The 20876-nt window shown below is 38.7% G+C and overlaps 1 protein-coding gene across 5 annotated transcripts in view; it reads left to right on the top strand.

Moving 5' to 3' along the window:
• The window catches only part of TPST1 (tyrosylprotein sulfotransferase 1), a 403891-nt gene that overhangs the window by 145387 nt on the left and 237628 nt on the right, over positions 1 to 20876 (top strand). For all 5 annotated transcript variants that reach the window (XM_053707441.1, XM_053707438.1, XM_053707439.1 and 2 more), the window contains exon 2: positions 1035 to 1981. In XM_053707441.1, the coding sequence (XP_053563416.1) occupies positions 1143 to 1981 (839 nt within the window). In that variant the 5' untranslated portion in view covers positions 1035 to 1142. The remainder of the gene's footprint in view (positions 1 to 1034; positions 1982 to 20876) is intronic.

The following is a 20876-nucleotide window of genomic DNA, read 5'->3' as shown; positions in this document are numbered from 1 at the left end:
TGTGCCCCCTGCACCTAGACAGGACCGCACTGGGAGCCATAGGACCACCAGGGAATTTAGTTCCCCCTCCCTGGCATCAAGTAAGAGGCAGGGAGGGGGGAAATAACTCCCCACAGCCCCTATCCCACAAATTCACACACACAGTGCATCCACTACATACACACACTAGTTAAAAAAGAAAAAGTTGTTTTTGGCCAAGGGCATTCTGAATTTTCGGTTTTGGTCCAGAATTTTCGTTTCGGTGCATCCCTAATTGTAAACATATCCATTGGTTTTAAACACTTAATGGGACATTCTAGTAAAAAAAAAAGTTCATTCTTTAGAGCATGCATTTTTTGTACTATTGAGGCTTCAACTATATGTGTTTAACCCCTGCAAAGGTGTTAAACATTTAGTTAGTTTTGCTTAGAATCTGCAGAGAACTGATGGTCTCAATCAAGAAACATCTGGTGAGCCAATAGGCAGTGGCAGTCACAGATCATGCTGATCACCAGCTGTGTTCAGTTCTGAAGCTGTATTGCTTGCGGCACAAAGTGGGTCTTTAACTATGTGCTTAATCCTGGGTTAATCACAGAGTTGGAGCATCTATAGTGCAAAAATAATATGATCTAATGAATTAGAGTATGTTATGTTTCCACTTGAATGTCCTTTTAAATAATGTTTGCAATACTTTGTATATGAAGTAACATATCTTTGTTCAGGAAATGTTATAACCTTTACCGTACTTCTTACCTAAGACCTTATCACTTAACATTGTCAAATAAAAAAAAATAAAAAAATTACTTTTTCCAAAGAGCCTAAAATTGATTTGGTGCCAGAGAAGTGTAGAAATGTTGTAGTTATATGGTATCTGGTTTCTCAAGCTTTACGTACAGAGACTCTCCAGCTTTGCTAACAAATTAATAAATGTTAAAGACCTTGCAACAATAACCGTTGGTTTGCTTTACTTTAATGTCACCAAGACCAAATTAAACTAGAAATGATATCAATGTTTGTCTATGCTTCATAGCTAAAGTTGACTTTTTCTCTTTCAGATGCAGCAGATGGCTATACTCTCCTTGGATTTGAATATTTTTCGCTGATTGTGCGAAAAGAAGACTGAAGTTAACATCTTGTTTGTCTTTGGGGACAGTATTATCAAAATGATTGGGAAACTAAAGCAAAACCTACTATTGGCTTGTCTTGTGATTAGTTCTGTGACTGTATTTTACTTAGGACAACATGCTATGGAATGCCACCATCGAATAGAGGAACGGAGTCAGCCTGTTAAAATAGAGAATGTTAAAGCAACATTAAGAACTGATCTCAAATCCAACGCTAGTTTTGTGTATAATAAGGACATGCCATTAATATTTATTGGAGGCGTACCCCGCAGTGGCACTACACTTATGCGTGCCATGTTGGATGCACATCCTGAAATCCGTTGTGGAGAAGAAACCAGGGTCATACCTCGAATTCTGGCAGTGAAACAAATGTGGGCACGATCAAGTAAAGAAAAAATTCGTTTAGATGAAGCTGGTGTTACAGATGAAGTGTTGGACTCTGCTATGCAGGCTTTTTTATTGGAAATAATCGTTAAACATGGAGAACCTGCTCCCTACCTGTGCAATAAGGATCCATTTGCTTTAAAATCATTGTCCTACTTAGCCAAAATTTTTCCTAATGCCAAATTTCTTCTGATGGTACGGGATGGACGTGCCTCTGTGCATTCAATGATTTCTAGAAAAGTCACTATTGCTGGATTTGATCTTAATAGCTATAGAGATTGCTTGACTAAGTGGAATCGTGCAATAGAGACAATGTATAATCAATGTATGGAAGTTGGATATGATAGGTGTATGTTAGTACATTATGAACAGCTAGTTTTGCATCCTGAACGATGGATGAGGACGCTTTTGAAATTTCTTCTTATTCCCTGGAATGATGCTGTACTGCACCATGAAGAGATGATTGGAAAAGCAGGTGGTGTGTCCTTGTCTAAGTATGTATATTTTCTGTTTAAATTGCACCAATACATTTTTTAAAGCATAAAATTGTAGCTATAGGAACCCTACAACTCTGTATGTTCAACCTCTGCAAAGGGGTTGGACACGTAAATAAATTACTGCTGCGGAGCTGCATGGAATAAATAGCTGGTCACAAGCAGACACGGTGGGCCATTCATCATCAATAGTCTCCCAGCTGGTTAGTGGAACCGCTGCTGCTCCCCCCCCCCCCACACACTTTTGACCATAGTAAGGAATTAGAGCATATATTTTTTCCAGGTATAATAACCCTTTTAACTTTTCTGATTATTACTTTATAACTTCTTTTTTGTGTCTTCAATCCATTTAAATGGACATATAAAATGTTTAGTTATGCATAATGAAACAACTTTGCAATATATTTTCATTATTCATTTTCCCATTTTCATGTAATTTATCTCTGAAAATTGAGCAATTTCTAATTCTCAGAACTTAAAATGCACCCTTCTAACTTCTCAAGGCTAATTCTGCCTCATGTATGCAAAACAATAATCCCAGATTGGCTCCTCCAAGTAAGACAAATGGTGGGTGGAGTTTGGCTTTTAAAGAAAAAAAAAAAGCAATAAAAAGGATGTTAATTTGTCTTAAAAATGTTAACACAACATAAAAGTCTTGTAATTAATTACAATGTGTCTCCTGTCCCTTTAATAACAGAAGGATACACCCTGTACTCTATTGCAATATCTTGAAACCTGATAAGGATATAGCTTTTTATTGTCACATAATATTTTTTTTTACAACTACAGTGCCAATGCCAATTCAGATGGGAGCAGTTGTTGAGAGCTTATATCTTGAGACTGTATTTAAACTGTTTGCACACAAATTATATGGGTTTTATAAATAGTTGGCAGCTATTACCTGTTCAATCTAAACATTGGCGTTTAAGGTCTGATAAAGGTAGCTGATGATAACTGATGGTTCTAAAAACAATGTCAAACCTACCTTAAAGCGACAGTAAACACTTTTAGATTGTGGTATAAAATGCTTACTTATGCATAGTAAAATAACTGTTATATACCTTTTAAAGGGACAGTCCACACCAGAATTTTTGTTATTTAAAAAGGTAGATAATTCCTTTATTACCCATTATACATTTTACCTCTGTAATTACCTTGTATATATGCCTCTGCAAACTGCCCCCTTATTTCAGTTCTTTTGACAGACTTGCATTTTTAGCCAATCAGTGCTCACTCCTTGGAGCTTCACGTGCCTGAGCTCAAAGTTATGTATATGAACCACATGAACTAACGCCCTCTAGTGAAGAAAAACTGTCAAAATGCTTTCAAATTAGAGGCGGCCTTCAAGGTCTAAGAAATTAGCTTATGAACCTCCTAGGTTTAGCTTTCAACTAAGAATACCAAGAGAATAAAGCAAAATTGGTAATAAAAGTAAATTGAAAAGTTGTTTAAAATTACATGCCCTATTTAAATCATGAAAGTTTTTTTTTTTTTTTTTTTTTACTTGACTGTCCTTTAAATTTTTATTTTGCCTTGTTTTCCTATAATTTAAGTAAACATTGTCGTTGTTCCTGTGCTGAAAACAAACAAAAAAAATAAATCATATTTACAGGGTTAACAGGACTATGGGGTCGATTTATCAAACGATTCGCCCCAAAACGGCTGCAGGTTCTCACAAGAGAACCTGCAGTCCGTATTTAACAAGCAGCGGTCATCAGTCCTAACCATTCGCCACCTCTTATATGGCAAATTTCAGTCACCCCGGTCTCGTCCTACCGGGGAGATTGACAGCTCCTGCCCACGGGTGATTGGCTGTGCGCAGGCAGGAAGGCGGAATTGCATGCAAGCGCAAAATAGCTCTCGTGTGCAATGCTGAATTCCTGCAGCGGCATTCAGCCCGCCAGAGACAAGCTGCGGCAGACAGGGGCGTGTATGCAGCTTGATAAATAGACCCCTAACTGTGCCATATATATGTACCTAATTTTCAGTTTATCTTTTCTGCTGAAGACAAACAATGTAGATCTTGTTAAAACAATGTCAATGGCATAGCCATCTCCAGAATCCAATCCCAATTGACTAAAGATAAAATGTTGTAATTAATGTGTTTCCTATACCTTATTAACTGCTGTCAAGTCCTGAAATAAGCAATATGATATCATCTGACGAACACAGGAGGTCAAGTCCTGTCGTATAAAAATGTTTGATGCAAATGTATAACTTTTTAAGTCATTGTTTCATGTTCTATTGCAGAGAAGTGCCATTAATAAATTAAAATTTCTTTCAGATATATGGTTTATAAAAGTGTAAGCATGGTCTCTAATCAGTATAATATTTTAAGTGGATTGGTTATCTAGTTTGCTTTTAGACATTTGTCTGTTTTTTTGTTGTTGCTTTTTTGTAATTGTCGGCAGAAAAAAATGGCTCCCTAGATGTGCCTGAAAGTTGGCATAGAGAGGTAGCTTTTGGAAACAATATTGGAATTACATATTATTATTTTTTATTTTTTTTATTTTTGGCAAACTGTACAAAACTGGACAAGTTTATTAATCTTTTATATATTTTAGGCATTACAAAAATCTTTTTTTTCACTGTGATTAATTAGACGCTCCTTTTTTTTAAGGTTCACACTAGAGCTATTTCATAATTTATTATTTTGGAATGAGTGATGTAGTTTCCTCGTTTTTTTTCAGCAGCTAATATATCATTGATTCTCAAAAAAGGAAAAAACCCAGAGAATCCGGCTTCTTATAGGCCCATATCAGTCCTTAATGCGGATTATAAAATCCTCGCTTCTATTATCTCGCATAGATTAGTTGTCTGTTTGGAGAAAATTATTCATCCTGACCAGGTGGGTTTTATGCCTTCACGGTGTTCCGCTAAGAGTATAAGGAAATTAACAACTTTAGTTGATTACATTTTAAATTCAGACCAGTCTAAGGAGAGGCCTGACCTTAAGGATGTCGCAGTTCTTACTCTTGATGCAGTCAAAGCTTTTGACTGCATCTCGTGGAAACACATGTTTTCAACGTTGGCCAAATTGGGTTTTTCTGGTAACTTTTTCAATTTTGTTCAAAAATTATATCAGAGACCTGTCTCTTATCTAATTGTCAATGGGCTGATCTCCCCCGAGATTATCCTGCAAAGAGGAACAAGACAAGGATGCCCGTTGTCGCCCCTTCTTTTTAATATTGTATTCGAACCACTGGCAATCAAATTACGTCAAATTCTGCCGGGAATCTCCTTGGGGGGGCCAAAATTTGAAAATATTACTCTATGCGGACGATATATTACTCTTCCTAAATAAAACAACGATTACTATTCCGAATGTGATCAATACTATAACTTTATTCAGTTCATTTGCGGGCTATAAAATCAACATGGAGAAGAGTGAATTGATGTGGTTAGGGAGACAGGAGTGAGAGCAACCCTTGACTATTTTTCATAAGGTAGATGCTGTTAAATATTTGGGGTTGGAGATCAACAGAAATCCGAAACTCTGGTATCAGGCCAATTTTGGTAGGCTATTTCAGAAAGTTCAAGAAGATCTAAAATTATGGGTGGCATTTCCCCTTTCGCTATCAGCCTCGGTCAATCTGATTAAAACGATAAGTTTCCCAAAAATTTTATATTATCTGCAGAATCTTCCCCTTCTGATTTTAAATAAAGATCTGAAGAAGTTGGCATCTTGTTTTTCAAAGTTTATATGGAAATCTAAAAAGCCACGGCTATCGCTTAATCGGCTCGCGCAAAAATTCACAAGGGCTGGGTTAGCGCTGCCCAGCATTAGACTTTATAATTATGCTTCTCTGTGCAAGTGTGCTTTTGATTGGTTATCTTGATCTGAGTTAGTTACTACATTTGATGTGGAATCATTTATGTATAACTAGCAGTTTGTTTTTAAAACATATTGTTCCTTTTATTATTGTAATTTTATAGCAAGTAGTTCCAACCCCCACACAAATGTAATAAGTGTTAATAGTATCGCAGGTGCAAGCAATGTTTTATTAAGTGAAATTAAAGACTGGGTTATTTAAGCTTTTAAAGACGATATGTTTTTTTATGCATCTACACATACAATTGAATATAGTTACACTCTCACTGGAGAATATATACCACGTGAGATGGTGAAGAATTTAATTGGGGCTGAACTTGTACAGAATGTATATCCCGGCAAAAATTGATTACTCTCCATATGTTCACTTACCTCTTGAAATGCGCAGAGGAGCATTTATGCTGGGAAGGAACTAGTCAAAGTGTTTTGAATGAAGTCCCGTGATTAGTGACATTGCCGTCATGCATACTCAGAAACTATTGCCGGATATGATATGTTGATTGTATGTGGTATTATCTGTTTAATAAAACACTACTGTGGGTCGTAGGTGCGCTGTCTTTTGTCTCGTCAATACAGATTGTACATGACCGGGTCCTTGTCAACCAGAATCCATACTTCACGAGCAGCACAGGCAGTGAATACCCTGGCCTTCAGTGAGGAAAAGTATAGGTGTGATTGTCTGCTTTCACATCAGGATTACTCAGACAATAGCTTGGTCTGTTTGAAGATAAGTGACTAATATTGCCTGATTGCATGTCTTGGATATTTTAAGTGGCTTATCTCCATATTATGTATATATTAGTTGTAGGGATGCACTGACATTTCAGCCGCAGAAACGTTTCGGTCGAAAATGTCATTTTATGGATATTTCGTTGTTTTTTTTTTCCTGTTGTTATTTTCAGTACAATTATCGTGTAGCATATTTCAAATTTGATGCTAGCCTAAAGAGCTGCAGTTTGAGTTCATTACTTGACTTACTGTTTTGCATAAAATAATAGATTTCTAGGACTATATTATATTTGGATAATTGGTGAAAAAACCCTGATTCTGTTACACAGAACTAAATAAAGAATGGTTGAGTATATTGATATTTAATATTGTTTTAATTAGGGATGCACCGAAATTTTAGTCGCAAAACATTTTGTCCGAAAATTTCATTTAAATTTTTTTGCCTGTTTTTTTTTTTTTTTTTTGTCTTGGTAAAAATTATTGTGTAGCATATTGTTTTAAGATATTTTTTGTCCAATTTTAGTGTGTCACTTTCTATAAGTGTGGTTATTTTTTTGTTGTTGTTGCTTTGCAGTTTTCTCCTGTTAAGTGTAGTCAGTCCACGGGTCATCATTACTTATGGGATATTAACTCCTCCCCAACAGGAAGTGCAAGAGGATCACCCAAGCAGAGCTGCCACATAGCTCCTCCCCTCTACGTCACACCCAGTCATTCTCTTGCACCCAACTAATAGATAGGATGTGTGAGAGGACTGTGGTGATTAAACTTAGTTTTTTATATCTTCAATCAAAAGTTTGTTATTTTAAACGACACCGGAGTGTGTTGTTTCCTTCTCAGGCAGAATTTGAAGAAGAATCTGCCTGAGTTTTTTTGTATATGATCTTAGCGGACGTAACTAAGATCCGTTTGCTGTTCTCGGCCATTCTGAGGAGTAAGGTAACTTCAGATCAGGGGACAGCGGGCAGGTTCACCTGCAAAGAGGTATGTTGCAGTATATTATTTTCTAAGGAATGGAATTGACTTTGAAAATACTGCTAATACCGATATAATGTAAGTACAGCCTTAAATGCAGTAGTAGCAACTGGTATCAGGCTGACATGTATATATGTTAACACTTAAGTATTTCTGGGGAATGGCACTTCACTGGGAAAATACTGTATGCAAATAACTTTTAGCTTAACTTGCAGTGTGAGCGACTAGCAGCAGGCTTTTTAATGACATTTCATGTATTAGATTTTAAACGTTTACTGGCATGTTAAATCGTTTAATTATCTGAGGTACTTGGTGAAAATTGTTTTGGGCTTTATTTTCCACATGGCTGTCGTTGTTTTAAATTAAAACAGTTTACTGAGCTTCCCTCACTGTTGTAGTGTGAGTGGGAGGGGCCTATTTTGGCGCTTTTACTACGCATCAGAAATTCAGTCACAGTCTGTCTTTTTCTCCCTGCATGATCCAGGACGTCTCCACAGAGCTCAGGGGTCTTCAAAACTAGTTTTGAGGGAGGTAATCACTCACAGCAGACCTGTGAGACTGTGCTTGACTGTGATAAAAACGCTTATATTGTCAATTGTTATACGTTTTTTTCTGACATTAAGGGTTAATCATCCATTGCTAATGTGTGCAATCCTTTGCTAAATTTGGTTTATATAACTAATCCGGTTCATTGTTATTCAACTGTGACAGTTTTTGTGTGCTTCTTAAAGGCACAGTAACGTTTTCATATTGCTTGTAAATTTAGTTGAAAAGTATTTCCAAGCTTGCTAGTCTAATTGCTAGTTTGTTTAAACATGTCTGACACAGAGGAAACTCTTTGTGCAATATGTTCAAAAGCCAAGGTGGAGCCCAATAGAAATTTATGTACTAATTGCATTGATGCTACTTTAAATAAAAGTCAATCTGTACATGTTAAGCAACATTCACCAGACAACGAGGGGGAAGTTATGCCGACTAACTTGCCTCACGTGTCAGTACCTGCATCTCCCGCTCAGGAGGTGCGTGATATTGTAACGCCAAGTACATCAGGGCGGCCATTACAAATCACTTTACAAGACATGGCTAATGTTATGACTGAGGTTTTGTCTAAATTGCCAGAACTTAGAGGTAAACGAGATCACTCTGGGATGAGAACAGAGTATACTGATAATGCTAGGGCCATGTCTGATACTGCGTCACAATATGCAGAGCATGAGGACGGAGAGCTTCATTCTGCGGGTGACGGATCTGATCCAAATAAATTGGATTCAGACATTTCAAATTTTAAGTTTAAGCTGGAAAACCTCCGTGTATTGCTAGGGGAGGTGTTAGCGGCTCTGAATGATTGTAACACAGTTGCAATCCCAGAGAAAATGTGTAGGTTGGATAAATATTTTGCGGTACCGACGAGTACTGACGTTTTTCCTATACCTAAGAGACTTACTGAAATTATTACTAAGGAGTGGGACAGACACAGTGTGCCTTTCTCACCCCCTCCTATATTCAGAAAAATGTTTCCAATAGACGCCACCACACGGGACTTATGGCAAACGGTCCCTAAGGTGGAGGGAGCAGTTTCTACTTTAGCTAAGCGTACCACTATCCCGGTGGAGGATAGCTGTGCTTTTTCAGATCCAATGGATAAAAAGTTAGAGGGTTACCTTAAGAAAATGTTTGTTCAACAAGGTTTTATATTACAACCCCTTGCATGCATTGCGCCTGTCACGGCTGCGGCAGCATTTTGGTTTGAGTCTCTGGAAGACACCCTTAACTCAGCGACATTAGATGAGATTTCACTTAAGCTTAAAACCCTTAAGCTAGCTAATTCATTTATTTCTGATGCCGTAGTACATTTAACTAAACTTACGGCTAAGAATTCCGGATTCGCCATTCAGGCACGCAGAGCGCTGTGGCTAAAATCCTGGTCAGCTGATGTAACTTCTAAATCGAAACTACTTAACATACCTTTCAAGGGGCAGACTTTATTCGGGCCCGGTTTGAAAGAAATTATCGCTGATATTACGGGAGGTAAAGGCCATGCCCTGCCTCAAGACAGAGCCAAACCCAGGGCTAGACAGTCTAATTTTCGTGCCTTTCGTAATTTCAAGGCAGGAGCAGCTTCAACTTCCTCTGCTCCAAAACAGGAAGGAGCTGTTGCTCGCTACAGACAAGGCTGGAAACCTAACCAGGCCTGGAACAAGGGCAAGCAGGCCAGAAAGCCTGCTGCTGCCCCTAAGACAGCATGAAGTAAGGGCCCCCGATCCGGTAACGGATCTAGTTGGGGGCAGACTCTCTCTCTTCGCCCAGGCTTGGGCAAGAGATGTCCAGGATCCCTGGGCGTTGGAGATCATATCTCAGGGATATCTTCTGGACTTCAAAGCTTCTCCTCCACAAGGGAGATTTCACCTTTCAAGGTTGTCAACAAACCAGATAAAGAAAGAGGCGTTTCTACGCTGTGTACAAGACCTTTTACTAATGGGAGTGATCCATCCAGTTCCGCGGTCGGAACACGGACAAGGGTTTTACTCAAACCTGTTTGTGGTTCCCAAAAAAGAGGGAACCTTCAGACCAATATTGGATTTAAAGATCCTAAACAAATTCCTAAGAGTTCTATCATTCAAGATGGAAACTATTCGGACAATCTTACCCATGATCCAAAGAGGTCAGTACATGACCACAGTGGATTTAAAGGATGCTTACCTTCACATACCGATTCACAGAGAACATTACCGGTATCTAAGGTTTGCCTTCCTAGACAAACATTACCAGTTTGTAGCTCTTCCCTTCGGGTTGGCTACGGCTCCAAGAATCTTTACAAAGGTTCTGGGCTCTCTTCTGGCGGTACTAAGACCGCGAGGAATTTCGGTAGCTCCGTACCTAGACGACATTCTGATACAAGTGTTAAGCTTTCAAACTGCCAAGTCTCATACAGAGTTAGTACTGGCATTTCTGAGATCACATGGGTGGAAAGTAAACGAGGAGAAGAGTTCTCTCTTACCACTCACAAGAGTTCCCTTCTTGGGGACTCTTATAGATTCTGTAGAAATGAAAATTTACCTGACAGAGGACAGGTTAACAAAGCTTCTAAATGCTTGCCGTGCCCTTCATTCCATTCAACACCCGTCAGTGGCTCAATGCATGGAGGTAATCGGCTTAATGGTAGCGGCAATGGACATAGTTCCTTTTGCACGCCTGCACCTCAGACCGCTGCAATTGTGCATGCTAAGTCAGTGGAATGGGGATTACTCAGATTTGTCCCCTACGCTGAATCTGGATCAGGAGACCAGAGATTCTCTTCTATGGTGGCTTTCTCGGCCACATCTGTCCAGGGGGATGCCCTTCAGCAGGCCAGACTGGACAATTGTAACTACAGACGCCAGCCTTCTAGGTTGGGGCGCTGTCTGGAATTCCCTGAAGGCTCAGGGATCATGGACTCAAGAGGAGAGTCTCCTTCCAATAAACATTCTGGAATTGAGAGCAGTTCTCAATGCCCTACTAGCTTGGCCTCAGTTAGCAACTCTGAGGTTTATCAGGTTTCAGTCGGACAACATCACGACTGTGGCTTACATCAACCATCAGGGAGGGACAAGAAGTTCCCTAGCGATGATGGAAGTATCAAAGATAATTCGCTGGGCAGAGTCTCACTCTTGCCACCTGTCAGCGATCCACATCCCAGGAGTGGACAACTGGGAGGCGGATTTCCTAAGTCGCCAGACTTTTCATCCGGGGGAGTGGGAACTTCATCCGGAGGTCTTTGCCCAAATACTTCGACGTTGGGGCAAACCAGATATGGATCTCATGGCGTCTTGCCGGAACGCCAAGCTTCCTCGTTACGGGTCCAGGTCCAGGGACCCGGAAGCGGTCCTGATAGATGCCTTGACAGCACCTTGGACCTTCAGGATGGCTTATGTGTTTCCACCCTTCCCGATGCTTCCTCGTTTGATTGCAAGGATCAAACAGGAGAAAGCATCAGTGATTCTAATAGCGCCTGCGTGGCCACGCAGGACCTGGTATGCAGATCTAGTGGACATGTCATCCTGTCCACCTTGGTCTCTGCCTCTGAGACAGGACCTTCTAATTCAGGGTCCTTTCAAACATCAAAATCTAATTTCTCTGAAGTTGACTGCATGGAAATTGAACGCTTAATTTTATCAAAGCGTGGATTTTCAGAGCCAGTAATTGATACCTTAATACAGGCTAGGAAACCTGTTACCAGGAAAATTTACCATAAGATATGGCGTAAATACTTACACTGGTGCGAATCCAAGGGTTACTCATGGAGTAAGGTTAGGATTCCTAGGATATTGTCTTTTCTACAAGAAGGTTTAGAAAAGGGTTTATCTGCTAGTTCGTTAAAGGGACAGATCTCAGCTCTGTCCATCCTTTTACACAAGCGTCTGTCAGAAGTTCCAGACGTTCAGGCTTTTTGTCAGGCTTTGGCCAGGATTAAGCCTGTGTTTAAATCTGTTGCTCCGCCGTGGAGCTTAAACTTAGTTCTTAACGTTTTACAGGGTGTTCCGTTTGAACCCCTTCACTCCATTGATATCAAGCTGTTATCTTGGAAAGTTATGTTTTTAATGGCTATTTCCTCGGCTCGTAGAGTCTCTGAATTATCAGCCTTACATTGTGATTCTCCGTATCTGATTTTTCATTCAGATAAGGTAGTTCTGCGTACTAAACCTGGGTTCTTACCTAAGGTAGTCACTAACAAGAATATCAATCAAGAGATTGTTGTTCCATCATTGTGTCCTAACCCTTCTTCAAAGTAGGAACGACTTCTGCACAATCTAGATGTAGTCCGTGCCCTGAAATTTTATTTACAGGCAACTAAAGATTTTCGACAAACTTCTTCCCTGTTTGTCGTTTATTCTGGACAGAGGAGAGGTCAAAAAGCATCTGCTACCTCTCTGTCCTTTTGGCTTCGTAGCATAATACGTTTAGCTTATGAGACTGCTGGACAGCAACCTCCTGAAAGGATTACAGCTCATTCTACTAGAGCTGTGGCTTCCACTTGGGCATTTAAGAACGAGGCCTCTGTTGAACAGATTTGCAAGGCTGCAACTTGGTCTTCTCTTCATACTTTTTCCAAATTTTACAAATTTGACACTTTTGCTTCTTCGGAGGCTGTTTTTGGGAGAAAGGTTCTTCAGGCAGTGGTTCCTTCCGTATAGAGATCCTGCCTGTCCCTCCCGTCATCCGTGTACTTAGCTTTGGTATTGGTATCCCATAAGTAATGATGACCCGTGGACTGACTACACTTAACAGGAGAAAACATAATTTATGCTTACCTGATAAATTCCTTTCTCCTGTAGTGTAGTCAGTCCACGGCCCGCCCTGTTTTTTAAGGCAGGTCTAAATTTTTAAATTATACTCCAGTCACCACTGCACCCTATAGTTTCTCCTTTCTCGTTTGGTTTTTGGTCGAATGACTGGGTGTGACGTAGAGGGGAGGAGCTATGTGGCAGCTCTGCTTGGGTGATCCTCTTGCACTTCCTGTTGGGGAGGAGTTAATATCCCATAAGTAATGATGACCCGTGGACTGACTACACTACAGGAGAAAGGAATTTATCAGGTAAGCATAAATTATGTTTTTCAATTCAGATTCATTCATTACATAGTCTAATTATGTAAAAAACAAAAAGGCATTTACGGCCAAGTGCATCCTGGAATAGAATTTGCATACTCCAGATATCCCAAGTCTCCCGGAAGCTCCGGGATTCTCCCGCATTGAAATCGTTGCTCCCTGATGCCCGCAAATCAATTGGACTATCCCAGAAGTTCAACCTATGGCAACTAACCAATATAATTATGGTAATTTCTTCAGCTAGTAACAGAGCGTTATGCACACTCTGTTACTAGCCAGTAACTGGTTTGTTTTGGTCTGATTTTGATCGCTTGTTGGTCCTTTCCCGTTAAGCAGTTTTGTGATTAGCTGAATAACTGCTGGCTGCTTCATTTGTGTTCATCTGTGTTCCAGTGTAAATGCTGGTAACCACCCGGTAGTCAGATCATAACACAGAGGATTGAAGTAAGTGGCCGTTAAGAGGTCAGGTGGCCGTGGAGTTTTCAGCGCTATAGGGAAATTAACGAGCAGGTTTAATTACAGGTAAAAGAGCTGATTTCTTTGGGGCAATGCCCCACAGAGGGCCATTGGTAGTTTAGTGAAGGCTAGGGTTTTTTTTATTTTGGGGGGGCTTTTTTATTTTGATAGAGCTATTAGATTAGGAGTAACTCGTTATTTTTATTTTTTGATAATTTAGTTTTTTATTTTGTGTAACCAAGTGTTTATATTTTTTTGGTAATGTAGATAATTGTATTTTATTAATTTAATTTATTTTATTTGATTGTAATGTTAGGTTTTATTGTAAGGCAGGTTAGGTTTTATTTTACAGGTAACTTTATATTTATTTCAGCTAGGTAGTTAGGTTAGTAAATAGACTAGTTAGTAAATAGTTATTAACTATCTAGTTAAAATAAATACAAACTTACCTATGAAATAAAAATAAATCCTAAGCTAGCTACAATGTAACTATTATTTATTTTGTAGCTAGCTTAGGTTTTATTTTATAGGTAAGTATTTAGCTTTAAATAGGAAATATTTAGGTAATAATTGTAAGTTTAATTTAGGGGTTGTTAGGGTTAGATTTAGGCTTAGGGTTACGTTAGGGTTAGGTTTAGGGGTTAATAGTTTATTATAGTGGCGACGATGTCGGGGAGTGGCGGAATAGGGGTTAATAAATTTTTTAAGTGGCGGCGATGTCCAGAGCGGCAGATTAGGGGTCAATACATTTATTTTAGTATTTCCGATGCGGGAAGGCTTCAGTTTAGGGGTTAATAGGTAGTTTATAGGTGTTAGTGTACTTTTTAACAGTTTAGTTATGAGTTTTATGGTACAGCTTTGTAACGTAAATCTCATAACTACTGACTTCAGATGGTGGTACGAATCTTGTCAGTATAGGGTGTACCGCTCACTTTTTGGCCTCACAGCAAAACTTGTAATACCGCTGCTATGGGAGTCCCATTGAAAAGGACTTTTTTAGAAGTGCGTTACTGATGTTGCGTGATGGCCAAAAAGGTGTGCGGTACACCTATACCAACAAGACTCGTAATTGTGGCGTTAGGGAAAAAGCATTGTTATGAAGCATAACGATGCTTTTTCACTCATAACACCAAACTCGTAATCTAGCTGTATGTTTTCTAGTTCAGTTTTACAATTTCTGCCATGAGCTGTGCAAAGTGTGGATAACACCTCCCTGAAATGAGTTTTTGCAGTTTGGGATGTCTGATACACACACGTATATATAATAATTATTAATTGTTATAAGATTTGTTTTGCGCTGTACAATTTTAGTTCTATTTTTCTATCACTGTAAAAAGCTTACAAAAAAATATCACCTGGACATGTCTTTGCAAAAACAAAAAGGAAGATATTTTACCTCAAAACTTCTTCAGAATCGTAAGTGCTCTGTGAACATGTATCCTTGAGATAATGTCAGCTGCATGTGCTTATGCCACACTTGGCTTTACTGTTATTTCTGTGAAATCTCATGAGATTTCATAATAAACTTCCTTAAAGGGACAGTATACACCAATTTTCATTTAACTGCATATAATAGCCACTACTATAAAGAATAATATGCACAGATAGTGATCTAAAAATTTATTACAAAACCATTTTAAAACTTACTTAGAAGCTCCCAGTTTAGCTCTGAAAAGGTTAGCTGGAACACCCACTGAAAGGGGTTCTATAGCAAAAAGAAAAATGATGTAAATGACTGCGCCTGGCTATAGTAACCACGCTCACTAAAAATGGGGCCTCGCTAACAAAAAGCCAAAGGTAACAGAAGAGGAAAGGTGTAAATCTAGGAGCGCCGGAGGCTTAAGGTTACTTATCAAGGGGAAATTAACCTAAACTTAAGAAGGAAAACTCAGTAATAATACAACCAAGTTACAGAAGAGTAAACAAAGGTTTAATAAAGACCTGAATAACCACATAGGGCAAAATATCTGAACATGTAAAAAATGTGTATGTGCAAGGATAAAAACCTACAAAATATATACACAGATTGTATGCACCTAACTATACAGTGCTCAAATAAAGTGCAGAGATAATAACACATTAAACCATGAATCATATAATTCATAAATGTAATAATACCCGGGTATCGGATGTGGGAATAGTTCCCAAAAAATACAGTGGCTCCTCCTGGGGTTAGGTGGAGAAAAAATAAGATAAAAGTGTCTCAAAATAATATATGTAACGAAAGTCCAGACATCCTAATGGCCAATTAATGTAAGTACACTGTCCATTAAAAAGAAGTCCTTGACGGTGTCCTAAGTAATAGTAGTATCAGCCTGTAGGTGTGGGCTTTACTTGTGAACAATAAAAGAAAGACAACATGCAAAAACAGCTATATAAAAATGAGTCTATTGGAAACTGACTCACCAGGGTAGAATACAAACCTCCTTATGTGCAGTCTACGTGTTTCAGCCCTTAGCAGGGCCTTTCTCTAAGGAGGCTTGTATTCTACCCTGGTGAGTCAGTTTCCAATAGACTCATTTTTATATAGTTGTTTTTGCATGTTGTCTTTCTTTTATTTTTCACAGGTAAAGCCCGTTTAGGTTCACTGTCTCCTTGTAGCCCACACCTACAGGCTAATACTACTATTACTTAGGACACCTTCAAGGACTTCTTCTTTTTAATGGACAGTGTATTGGCCATTAGGATTTCTGGACTTTCGTTACATATATTATTTTTAGACACTTTTTTTCTTATTTTTTCTCCACTTAACCCCAGGAGGAGCCATTGATTTTTTTTTTTTGGAACTATTCCCATATATATTCCCTCAGATACCCGGGTATGATTATATTTATGAATTTTATGATTCATGGTTTAATGTGTTATTATCTCTGCACTTTATTTGAGCACTGTATAGTTAGGTGCATACAATCTGTGTATATATTTTGTAGGTTTTTATCCTTGCACATACACATTTTTTACATGTTCAGATATTTTGCACTATGTGCTTATTCAGGTCTTTATTAAACCTTTGTTTACTCTTCTGTAACTTGGTTGTATTATTACCGAGTTTTCCTTCTTAAGTTTAGGTTCATTTCCCCTTGATAAGTAACCTTAAGCCTCCGGCGCTCCTAGATTTACACCTTTCCTCTTCTATAGCAAAAAGAGCAGACCCCCCCCTTCCGATGCGTGTGAAAAAACTCTTTACACAGACAGGAGCAAGCTGGAGTAGGTATACATCAGTATACTTCTAAAACTTTGGGGCTTGGTTAGGAGTCCGAAAACCAGTGCAATGTTATTTAACAATAAGCAAAACTATACACCTTTTTTAAAAAAAAAAAAAAAATCCAAAAAAAAAAAAAAAACCCTGTATAGGCTATATAAATGGATCATCTACAAACCATGCAAAGAACATCTAGTGTATAATGTCCCTTTAAACTGAGGGAAATAGCATAACTGTGCCCCCACATGCCAGATGCATGCAAGTCCTGGGAGTAGCATCCTGATTGATTGCTTAAAGGGACAGTCTAATAAAAAATAAACTCATGTTTCAGATAGGGCATTCATTTTAAACAACTTTTCAATTTTCTTTTATCATCAATTTGTTCTCTTGACATTCTTAGTTGAAAGCTAAACCTAGGTAGGCTCATATGCTAATTTGTTAGCCCTTGAAGGCCGCCTCTTATCTGAATGCATTTTGACAGTTTTTCACAACTAGAGGGTGTTACTTCATGTGTGCCATATAGATAACATTGTGCTCGCGCCTGTGGAGTTACCTAGGAGTCAACACTGATTGGCTAAAATGCAAGTCTAGGTAATCAGAGGTAAAAACTGGGGAATGGGTATTAAAGGGATTATCAATCTTATCAATCTTTTTAAACAATACAAATTCTGGTGTAGACTGTCCCTTTAAATGCCCATTACAATGTGATGTGGCTAATGAGGAAATTTTCAGGTAAAATATCTATCTATATATTCAGTTTTTATAAAGCGCGGCTAATCACCTGTGTGGGTCTCGAGGTATAGAGATGTTCACAAGATATTTTCTAGCTATGCAGGATCACTTTCAAGCACTTCAACATGTGGGTATCATGTTCCTTTAAGGAAACACCGAAGGCCATTAACAAATCTAAAAAAGAATTATAGGACTGTTTTTCCCTCAGAAAACCTTTAGATAAATTGTTTCCAATGCAGCAAAGGATTCTGGATAATATATGCAAATGAGGTTCACAATGCCTCACCTTTTTAACTTCTACAAGCAGATTCCTTTTTAGCCATAGCATTGCTGTGTATACAGCTTTTAATCTTAGCTGACTTGTCTAGATGTGTTAATAAACTACACAATGTGCATAGTGGAGGATTTTAATCTCACTTTTTGCCTCCCCTTCATTTTAAAAGTTATTTTATATTTAAATGTATGCATGCCTTCATTAAAAACCATAGGGGCTCTGCAGGTAAAGTCCCAGACTAATAGGTTGTCTGCCACAATAAAATAAAATAAAAAAATAATAATATTTATATAACGCATATCTATATACACACACACACCGGATTTAGGATCCTGCATTGGTCCTTCCATTTTGCTTGCAGATGACTTTAGTAGAAACATCTGGTTTGTTAGAAGTAATTTGGCACATGGTATAAGAGCAATGGTGAGCTTTCAGACTAACTCTCCACTTTCACATATAACATTGGCTTTTCATATGTCTATAAAATGGGTGGTGATCCTTTGTGAGAGTCTTTGCCAAGGTTAGAGGTATTTGGTTTTGAATGCCACAGTTTGCCACACCTGGTCTATAAACTATTATAATTGCCTGCTATCTGATATGTTGGTAATTGAAGGTTGTATTGTGAATGACAGCAGCCCTAAGCTATATTAATAAGAGAGCCTGTTGTTTTGTTACCAAGACTCTTCAGGACCTGTGTTTATGATATGACTGCTAAAGGGATTGTATGGCTTATCTATAGCTTATGTAAAGGCAATGTATGCCATTTGCATTCATGCTTATTTGCTTTCTGCTGAATACAAATGTTTCTTAAGTCACAAAGAATCAATGTCACTATGTACTTTTCCATATGGCATTGTAACTGAAATGTTATTAGTGCTTATTGATAGGCCACACCATCTGTTTCTGAGCAATACCTCATTTCTAATTATCACTGCTGGATACTCTTTATCTGTTTGTATATTTGCCAGCTTAGGTAATGTATCCTCTGCCTTCAGAGATTTCATTAACCTTTTCAGTATGACTTCAATTAATGACCTGCTGTAATGTAATTTGTTAGAAACAAGTAGTTCTAGAAGACATGTCAGCCATTATTTAGTACAGGGTTTGACTTTTACCCGTGAGCCACAGACCCCAGTATTTGATTAGTGGCTTCTAATATTTTTTACTACTTCGACATATCTGTTTACAAACACACTTGTCTTGCTTCCACGCAAAAAAAAGTATGTGGCTTGCCCTGAATGGTTTGATCAAGCTTTAAAAGGATATGTTAGTATGATTGTTTAAATAATGTCTCTTATATTTTTCAAATAGCACCCCTCAAATTTGCATTTTTACTGTGTTGTGATCCAAAAATTCCATCACTTGCATGAGGAGATACCTTGGTAGGATATGCAGGAGTGCACATCCTTCATGTGAGCTTTCTTTCTAAATAAGGTAGTGATGTCAGTGACAATGTGACCAGTCGACGACTTCCGTTTGGGGCGGAGCAAGGTGCAAGTGCTGCTGTTTGCGCGTGCAAGGATGATACTGCATGGATACCAGCGTCTTGATGCAGGGAGATATCCATGAGCTGGAAGCACTGAGCTATTAGTAGCTCACTGAAGGAAGTCGACAGTTTGCCTTCTAAAGCGCAGTGGCGCACGCAAGAGCGAAGAGGTAGGGGAGAGGAGTGGGGTGAAAAACCCGTTGTAAATCCAGAAGGACAGAGGACAGTAAGAGCTGCTGTGTTTGTGTGCACTGGGAGGACGGGTCAAAACCGATGAAATTGCTCAGGGAATAGGAGCTGAAGATTTCTTGGAATGTGGGCCGTACCTTGATTATAGGGCCTCTCTTAATCTGCTACTTTTTTAAAATCCCGACCCTGGGGCCTCCCAGAGATAACATGCTGTCCCCTAGGTATGAGGAATACGGTACTTAATGTCTACCCCCCCTCCCCCTGGTGGATCTTAATTTTTTGTCTGGTCACACGTTAACTAACCTAACGGTTGAAACCTGTTCCTTATAAGTCTAACTGGGAACAATTCATCATTTCTGTATCGTATATATGGAGTATTTGCCCCTTATTTATTTATATACACAGCCCCTGTTGGAAACTTCAGTATTGGGTACATCTTGGTATATTTTGGGTAGTAATCCCATAAGGAAGTTGCAGTGAGCAGCTGGAGTAAAAGCTGAATTCTGGTTGATTGAATATAATATATATGTGTGGGTCCTGCTAAAAGAGTCGCCTCCATGGTTAGCTGTGAACAATTTATTACTTGCACAGTATTTGGAGTATTTGTCTCTTATATGCACACACAGCACCTGCTAGAAATCTCAGTACTGGGTACATGTTGGTATATGCTGAGTAGTAATTCCATAAGCAAGTGGCAGTGAGCAGATTTAAAAGTCTGAAAAAGAGCTTTGGAGTAAAAGCTGAATCTTGGTTGACTACTATGATATATATGTGTGGACTCGGCTAAAAAAGTCACCTCTATGGTTCAGCTGTGAATAATCTATCACTTTCACTGTATCTGGAGTATTTCTCTCCTATACGCACATACAGCCTTGGCTCTAAATCTCAGTAATGGGTACATCTTGGTATTCAGTAATCTCATAAGGAAGTAACAGTGAGTAGATTTAAAAGTCTGAATTACAAGGCAAACAGAGCTTGGGAGTACAAGCTGAATTTTGGTTGATTGCCTATCATATATATGTGTGGATCTTGCTAAAAGAGTCATCTTCATGGTCAGCTGGGAACAACTTACTACGTCCACAATATCTGGAGTATTTGTTTCTTATGAAGCATATACAGCTCCGGCTAAGAAATCTCAAGTACTGGGTACATCTTGGTATATGTTGAGTAGTAATCCCACAAGGAAGGTGTAGTGATCAGATTTAAAAGTCTGAATTACAAGGCAAATAGAACTTTGAAGTAAATCTGAATCTTGGTTGATTGATTATGCTATAGATGTGAGGACTCAGTTAAAAGAGTCACCTCCATTATAAGCGAAGCTGCAGTGGAACTAACCTATTTAGTGCTTGTAAAATTCTGTCTAAATCATCTACTAATCTCCAAATTCGGTATATCCTGGTTTAATCTGTGAAGAGTTAAGTTGTGAGCAGAGTTAAAAA

Source organism: Bombina bombina, chromosome 3 (genome assembly GCF_027579735.1).
Source record: "Bombina bombina isolate aBomBom1 chromosome 3, aBomBom1.pri, whole genome shotgun sequence".
NCBI classification, from domain to species: domain Eukaryota; kingdom Metazoa; phylum Chordata; class Amphibia; order Anura; family Bombinatoridae; genus Bombina; species Bombina bombina.
Note: the sequence above shows the minus strand (reverse complement) of the source record. Positions and strands in the feature narration are given on the sequence as shown.